Source organism: Akebia trifoliata, chromosome 9, assembly GCF_017979445.1.
Source record: "Akebia trifoliata isolate Shusen 1 chromosome 9, ASM1797944v1, whole genome shotgun sequence".
Taxonomy (NCBI): Eukaryota; Viridiplantae; Streptophyta; class Magnoliopsida; order Ranunculales; family Lardizabalaceae; genus Akebia; species Akebia trifoliata.
In genome coordinates this window covers 3785057-3794043 of record NC_141383.1, presented here as the reverse complement: position 1 = coordinate 3794043, position 8987 = coordinate 3785057, and the positions used below count along the sequence as shown (strand labels likewise).

General features: G+C 38.0%; 2 protein-coding genes across 2 annotated transcripts; both read right to left on the bottom strand.

The window, feature by feature from the left end:
* Window positions 1–215: 215 nt before the first annotated feature.
* Window positions 216–1528, bottom strand: LOC147394118 (uncharacterized). Its single transcript, XM_086454566.1, has 2 exons — window positions 626–1528; window positions 216–524 (listed from the first exon to the last, which is right to left on the bottom strand). The coding sequence occupies exons 1-2, from the start codon at window positions 1526–1528 to the stop codon at window positions 216–218; spliced, it is 1212 nt and encodes a 403-aa protein (XP_086310692.1).
* Window positions 1529–2373: 845 nt separating this feature from the next.
* On the bottom strand, window positions 2374–3147 carry LOC147394117 (uncharacterized). Its single transcript, XM_086454564.1, has one exon. The coding sequence runs from the start codon at window positions 3145–3147 to the stop codon at window positions 2374–2376; it is 774 nt and encodes a 257-aa protein (XP_086310690.1).
* Between the last annotated feature and the right edge of the window lie 5840 nt (window positions 3148–8987).

Below are 8987 nucleotides of genomic sequence, written 5' to 3'. Positions count from 1 at the left end.
TATCTCGTTGGAATAACAGCTTCCGTTCCATAGGCTAGTGCGAACGGGGTGAAACCTGTTGCCCTTCTTATCGTGGTCCGATATGCCCATAGGACGCTATGTAGCTCGTCTACCCATCTTCCCTTATGTTCCGCTAGCTTTTTCTTCAAGTTTTCGAGGATTGTCTTGTTGGATGCTTCAGCTTGGCCATTTCCTTGCGGATATCTTGGTGACGACTATAGTGATCGAATTTCGTATTCCTTGAAGTACGATTGCACGTGATTGCCCTTGAACTGCGTGCCATTGTCGGTGATCAGCGCATAAGGAATTCCAAAGCGGGTTATGATGTGCTCCCATGCGAATTTGATGACTTCCTCTTCCCTAATCCGTGTTAGGGGAACAGCTTCCACCCATTTAGTAAAATAGTCTGTAGCTACCAGGATGAATAGCTTACCCCCCTTTCCCCGAGGTAGAGGTCCAACGATGTCCATACCCCATATCGAGAACGGCCAGGGTGATTTCATAGGGTGGAGTTCGCTGGCCAGCTGCAAATGCATAGGGCATGTTTTTGGCATTGATCGCAGGTCTTTACGTACTTCTTACAATCTTCCTACATCCTTGGCCAAAAGTAGCCCTGATTGATAACCTTATTGGCGAGCGACCGTCCTCTTGAATGATTGCCGCAGATTCCCTCGTGGATTTCCGCCATTATGAGCTCGGATTCGTCCTTAGTAAGGCACTTGAGAAGTGGTCCCCCGAAGGACATCCTATACAGCTCCTCCCCAACGAGAGTATATTTGCCGACCTGCCGAAGCAATTTTCTGGCTTCCCCCTTGTCTGCTGGCAGAACATTTGAGTGGAGATACCGCGTGAACTCCTCTATCCATCCCGAGGTTCTTCCAACATGTGCGCAATTCTTTTCCTCATGTTCGATGCTTGCTTTAGACAGGTATTCCACCGGTAATGACCGTCCTTCCATTTTTCCTAGCATTGAGGCAATGTAAGCCAACGAATCTGCATGCCTGTTCTCATCCCTTGGTATCTGGCATATCTCCACTTGGTCGAACTTCTTAATCTCCCGTTTGACTAAAACTAGATACTTCGCCATGCGTTCGTCCTTTGCTTCAAATTTCCCATTGCACTGGTTCACTATAAGTTGGGAATCGGTACATAGCTTTACCCGGCTGATTTTCAACTCGCTAGCCATTCTCAACCCGTGGATGACTGCCTCGTACTCGGCTTCATTATTTGATGCCCCATACCCAAGCTTGATTATCTTTCCCAGTCTATCGTTGCTTAGCGTTACAAGTACTATTCCCACCCTCGAGCCTGAGTAATTCGATGAACCATCGACGAAAATTCTCCATCCTGCCTGCTTGTCCCACACTTCCACTTCTTCCGCCCCTTCGTCTTTGTTCTCCAACTCTTCCCAGTTCGGATCCTCAACCAAGAAATCAGCGAGGAAATCTGCCAGTACCTGTCCCTTTATTACCATCCGTGACTCGAATTGTAAGTCATATTCGCCGAGGATTACAGCCCATCTCGCCATCCTCCTCGACTTTTCAGATCTGTGCATCATTTCTTTTAATGGGGTGTCCGTCACTACTCAGATGCGGTGTTAAAGGAAGTAAGGTCTGAGCTTGTGTGCTGAGTAGACGAGCGACAATCCTACCCTCTCCGTCCTGGTGTACCTCATCTCCGATAGGCCCAATGTTTTGCTGACGTAGTAGATAGGGTATTCCCGTCCCATTTCAACTTTAAAGAGAACCGAGCTTACTGACGATGAACTCGTTGCCAGGTAAATTCCCAGCTCCTCTCCTTCTTTCGGAGAGCTAAGGATCGGTGGCTGCCCCAAATATTTCTTTAGGTCGCTGAACGCTGCCTCGCACTCCGTACTCCAGGTGAAATTCTTCTCCTTGTGCAACAACGTGAAGAGCGGACAGCATCGATCGGATACCCTGGAGATAAACCTGTTTAGCGCAGCTATTCTCCCTGTCAATTTCTGCACCTGTTTTTGGTTAGTGGGGCTCGGCATCTCTACCAACGCCCGGATCTGGTCTTGGTTGGCCTCAATGCCTCTCCTGGTGATAATGTGCCCGAGGAATTTCCCAGAGGAGACCGCGAAAACACATTTCTTCGGATTCAGCTTCATTTCGAAATTCCTCAGTCGATCAAAAGTTTGCTCGAGGTCTGTCAGATGGTCTCCTGCTTTCTTGCTCTTTACCAGCAAATCGTCGATGTACACCTCCACGATCCTCCCAATTAATCCTTCGAACATCTTTGTCACGAGTCTCTGGTAAGTGACCCCGGCATTTCTTAAACCGAACGGCATGACCTTAAAACAGAACAACCCTTGCTCAGTGATAAATGATATTCGTTCCTGGTCCTCCACTGCTAGGAGGATTTGGTTATACCCCGAGTATCCATCCATAAATGACATTCTCTCATGCCTTTTCTTGCTTCCTTCCCCTCCGAGGTGGGCCGGTGCCTTTGCAGCTTCCATTCCCCCTCGTTGTTGGCCACGGTCTGAGGGCTTCGTCTCCTGCCTTTTACGGATTCTTCCACCAGGATGTACTTTTCCACCTTTGCGTACAAATCTTCTAGACGAGTTGGGTCAGACTTGATCAAGGACTCATGCAACCGTGTCCCCGGGATGACCGCAGCGATGTACGCCGCGCAGGTCGTTGCCTCGTCCATGCCTTTTACATCCAGGGTTTTTGTTCGAAAACGAGTTACGAACGACCTAATACTCTCCTCGGGCTCTTGTCGAAGGTTAAACAGAGTGTTAACTCCGACCTTCTTCCTTCGCAGGTGCACAAACTGCCCAACAAACATTTCCTCCAGCTCGGAAAAATTCGTGATGGTCCCTGCTAGTAAGGCCTGGAACCACATCATGGCCCCGAGCCTCAAGGTTGACGGAAATAGCTTGTAGAGTAGTGGATCATCGTTCTGGTACAACACCATTTGACTTCTGTAGTGCAGTATATGGTCCATAGGGTCTCGTGTTCCGTCATAAGTTTCAAACTTCGGCATGTGGAACGATCTGAGTGGCTCTGACTTCATTACCACCGACGAGAATGGTGTCCCTTTGAGTTCCCGAATTGCGTTCCGCACCTTTTTTGTGGGATCCTTCCCTCGTGCGAATTCCTCATCCCTTCTTCTGAGCATTTCCTAAACTTCCTTCCTCGTCATTGTTTCTTTAACTTCAAAGCTTCCTTGCTGTGTTTTGACTGCTGCCGAATCTTCGGTCCAGTCTGCTTCCGTCCTTGCTGCTCGGACAATATGATCGCTACTTCGCGCCGCACCTGGGCCCTCTTCGGTCTCCTCACGCTCGCTTAGCCTTTGCCTGAGCTCCTCGTTTCCCTCCTTATATTTATTATCTCATCATTTTGTTTCTCCAACCCCCTGCGCATTTCCTCTCTCATCTCCGTGAGTAAGTTGTACATTGAAGGCATTGGGTCTTGCGCGTTTGGAGGCGAGTCTGCTGGTAGTGGGTTTGATGGCTCTCCACGATTTTCGCCTCTAGCCCTTCCCATCTTGGTCGTTTTTCTCCTTGTAAGTTTCCCACAGACGGCGCCAAATTGTAGATGCAAGAAATTGCTCTACACTTTCCTTCTCTCTCAGCTCGGGCGGACCTGCAAATCAGCCCACTCCGACGATCAAGTTAGACAAATTGATCAGTGTAATTTAGTTGTCTTTTTTAGAGAAGAGGAGATCGAACCTCTTTCTTACCCATAGCCTTCTCCCTTTTATAGGCATTTATCTGATTTGGTTTCTGTGCCATCCTTCGAGGTGACTTAGGGTAGTTAGCTCACTCTCTGACATGTCAGCTGCAGGAGTTGTTACAACTGCCCTGTCACTTCCGGGATGACGTGAGTTGCTAATGCTGTCAATCAACTGTCGCACATGTCAGATCCGTACAACCGACCTATGCTTCAATTACCCGCCCTACCTAAATATCGGTGAATCGGGTCCGAGCTCAATCATCCATTGGCACCGAGGAGTTCATTTACCGGGCTTACCCATCGGTAAATCCGAGCTCCGGAGGTATTCCCAGGTTTAAAGAACATGCCACGTGTCCTTATCTCAGAATTTCCCCCACAGAAATCAAAGGAGAATAATACAAGAAAAGGCGCCCAATGTTTTAATCTCAAACCCAAGCCCAAAAACCCCTTGTACACCCCTCTCCCTCTCTCTCTAAATCCTAGAAGAAGAAAATTCTCTAGTTATTTTTACAACCTTAAAGATCTCTAATTATAAACTGAGAGTTACTGAAACATACCTATCTTGTCCAAAGTAGAAAAAATCACCTAGGAAAATATTTCATATTTCCTTTTTTTGGTAACCTTAAAAAAGAAATAGAATTCAAAACAATTACACAACAACCTCCACTTTGGCTTGAATTCTTTCATACCAAAGACTTGGGACGATAACTTGTCACGTGTTCCCATCACTCCACCTTGGCCAAAATACCAGAACCACCTTAGCGAGAAACTACACATGTTTTCTATAACAAACTTTGCATCACCTATGCCTGGGATACAACTTCACCTCAAACTTGAATCAACCCAACTCAACACCCATCTGTTAACACCTCAAACAACCATTGGCCTTTTTAAATCATCAACTACACATTATTGAATCATTATAGTCCACTCCGACTCAATCACATGGCCAATGCATATGTGTAACTATCCCGAGCCGATTGCCTAGTCAACTCGACAAAAGGACCTCGACATATCTTCTCTAATCGTAGGAACCACCTCACAATCATCTGTCATATTCTTTGATTTACCAGACTTCCCTTTCAACATCTTAGTCAGGCCTTGTTGAACTAAGATATCCTCCACTCTTCTTTGTCGAATATTGAAATTGTCATTCCCATCGAATCTTTTGATCCCAAATAAATTTGTTGGCTTTGATTAGGGCTTAAAACAGGTCAAGTTCGGGTTGGATATGTGTCTACCCATATCTATATCCAGATTTTTAATTTGGGTCCAAATCTAGATCTAACTAGTTCAAATCATATCTGATTTTTTTTTTTTTTTTTTACTTTCATTAAACCTATATCCAGATCTGATCCAACCGAATTAATTGATTCGAGTTAGATAATTTCAAACTATTACAAAGTAATTTATTAAAAAATATGGCTTAAATATGATTTGAACTCAAGACCTCTTTCCTTTTGAAAAAAAAGCTTTGTTGATGAATGATAGACTAAAAAATATAAAAATATAACATACAACATACAAAATAATATATCATTCGGATATAGGGATGGCTCCGTATTCGACTCGGGTCAAGGGACATCAACCCAAATCCGACCCATATTTTAATTCGGATATGCTTGAAGAAATCAAATCTACTAAAATTGGATTTGGATAACTCGGATTCAGATAAAATCCAACCCATTTTAAGCCCTAGCTTTAATACCAATTTGTGAAAATACTAAGTAATAAAGAGAACAAAAAATCACACAAAAAAAAGAAAAAATGGTTCTAGAACAAAAGAAAGGATGGTTTCGAACCAACCTTTTATTTCTTTCTCGATCAATCTCTCTCCCATAATCAATTCTTTTAAAGCTTGAATAACTTTTCTCAATCGAGTATAAACCCAAATCAAAGCATTATTTATAGAAGGGGCAAAAAAGGATGTGGGCATCACAATAATGGAATGACTAACAATATCAAGGTTCAAAATGTTATTTCAATGCAGTATTTCGATCAGAAGAAAAATTGAAATGGTTCAATCAAAACATTTCGAGAAATGGAATCAATATTTTATTTTTATATCAGTTGAAACTAAAATATTTTACCAAAACATTCTAAAACATCACAAAACTTTGAACCATATGGTCAACATCCAAGAATCCAAGACTTCATATTTAATTTCATAATTTGGTTTCTTATAAAAATTCAATTTTAGATAATATAAGACTTGGAATTTAAAAAGACCATTATACCCTCTAACTTTTAATTGAACTCTTGGAGTGAATCCAAAAGAAAAGGGTAATTTTGTCATTTACTTTTGATTTAAATTACTTGGTGATAAATCTACAAAAATTATCTTGTGGACCAAAACAAAAATAACAGCTGGAATTTATTGGAGGAGAGAGAAGGCTAAAGCAAAGAATCTTTTCTTAAAGAACCCAAAAAATAAAGAAAGGAAAGAATATCCTTTCCCAAGATAATCACGAGCCACTTCTCTTCTTCTTCTTCTCCTCTCTCCCTAAAATGGGGACAGTTTACTATCTCGATTTGCGTTTGTGTGACCACATGAATTAAATATCTGAAATAACAAGGTTTCCTGCATTGGCGGAATAGAGTCCTATCCACCACCATCACCATCAAAGTGCCACGTGGCTTACTTTTTTATTTTATTTTTTATTTTTTAAAAAACCTTATGGACGAGTTGTTAGATTGAATTTTTCAGATAGCTTTTTATAGGCACTCCAATTTTTACTTATTACACAAAATTCTAATTTATGTATATGTTCATTTTAATTCCAAAAAATATTTTTCATTGAATTCGGCACTTTTATAATCAATGAATTCATTGATAAATTACCAGCGAGATCGTTGATATGAAAAAAATCATTGGTATTTTATCCGTGAATTCATTGATTATAAAAGTGACAAAATCACCGGAAAAACATGTTTTTGGAATTAAAATGAACAGTGTACTTGACTCGAAACTTCATCATATTCAACGTATGAAATAGAGATTCACCCAACAAAGAAACTAGGTAAATGATTGAGAATAAGTAAAATTTGGGTTGTCAAAAGAAATTCGATTTTTTATTTTTTTCTGTTAGAATTCTATTTTTTGGGTTTAAGATTTTATATGAACTTAATCATTATTGTAAATTACTACTAAAATTATTTGAACGAGTGTTATAATGTTGAGATTATAATTTGAATCAAATCTTTATAATGTTTGAAGAGTGTGTTTTAATATTTAATTGGAGGGTGAAATAGTTTAAGAATTTAAAGTGTAATAAGTAAAAAAAATTGGGGTGCCAATAATAACTTGCTTTTTTTCAATTTCATTTTCTAATAAAATAAAATCATTTGAATACTTGAGCAAATTATCAAGAATCAGAAACAATCAAGAAAAATAGATAATGTGACTCTTGTATCGCATTGACTCATCCTAGATTATGAAAATTGGATCTAGTCAACTAAGTTCTATATTTAAAGATACCAACTTGTAGAGTTGGTTAAAGTTTGTCAAGGTTGAAACCACGACTTGAGTTCCGTCTTCATCAACTAATTACTCACTACTAATTTCACTTGCTTATAAGAAAAAAAAATGAGTTATATATATTTTATATAAAATTAAAATTTTATATTATTTTTAATTATTTGTCATTTATATAAAAGTAAGGTTATGTGAATGAGAATTGATGAATCCACCTCATAATATAAAAAATCTAATTATTTAAATATAAAAATAGAGATGAATAAATAGTTTTAAATCGACTTTACTAATCATCCAAAATAAGATAACTCAAAATGAAATTTTTTCTCAAAAAGTGAAGACTCTGGTCTTTTAAGATGACTCAGTTGGTAAGAAGAACTTTAGAGTAAGGTGCTACTAAGCCATTTATTCTCCTTTTGTAGATGATGATATTTTTAAGAATCCTGTTGGACTGACCTCAAGTTGAAATCTCATATGGCAATTCTTGACGTAAAAGGGGATAAGAGCCATAAATGCTTTTCACTCGTATCTCAATGAAACTATCTATGGTTCCCATATACTTTCACGCTAAGAACTGCAATATGAGGTTCCAGACTGAGGTCACTTCAACATTATCCTATTTTTAACTCTAAATTATGTATTTCTTTTCTTCTAATTTTAAACTGATCTTAAAAAGCACATTCATTTCTTGAGTCATATAAGGAATTTATATAATAAAACATAACTCTAGGCCACACTTTGTGGATGGATAAAAGTCTCATCCCACTACAGTTTTGTGGTAATCATCCTAATCACTTTATTATTTTTTCTTTTCATCCTTTCAATTTTATTGTTTTAATTTCTTATTCTCTCATCATTTTTTTCAATAATATCTCTCATATTCTATTATATTTATTTTTTTACTTTCTTTAATCCATTTTATTATCTTTCATCATCTTCTCATTTCTAAATAACACCTTTCCAACTTTATTATTTTTTCTCTTTTATTGTTTTAACTTCGATTTTTTTAATAATACCCTTCCAAATTTATTATTTTTTGTTTTTACCTTAACTACGACATGAGTGAACTCTAATTATATTATAAAACCATATAAGGAACTATATTATAAAGGGTAATTTTATAATTTTACTTGTTTACCATCCACTCTTGTGATTAGTGATCACTATGTTCTCTTTCAAGATATTCTATTTCATCCTTATCTAGACCCTTTACATATACCAAACTACTTTATTTCAATTCATCCTACATTTTCAATGGTCTCTAATATTTTATTTAAAAACTATTTTTTTTTTACAAAATTTTAAATGACATAGCTTTCAGCTAATAAGTTGGCTTTTAGAAAATTCTAGATTGGATCTTTACAAAAATTATAAATAGAACAATACTTAATTGACTTTGTAAAAAATACTCAAATACACTCAACTGAAGAGGAATGTACAAAACCATAGATTTTTTTTTCTCAAGAGATAGAAGGAAAAATATATATGGTTTTGTACACATTCCACGTCAGTTGAGCGTATTTGAGTATTTATTTTTTTGAGTCAGTTTAGCATGGCTCCAGTAATTATTATGAAAATTTCTTATAATTTTTACAATTTTGATATTTAATGACAAAAATTATTAGTTAGGAAAAATTACCGTTTTATTCAACCTACTTACCCATCTACCTTAATTTTAAATAGTTTTTTTTTATCTTAAACTATTATTAATTAAAAATCTTGATAGTTGGACTTACCTACATGGCATACTCAATCGACACCTTTGACATGATATGTTCGGAATCGTAAATCTCAATGTCTCGGGATAC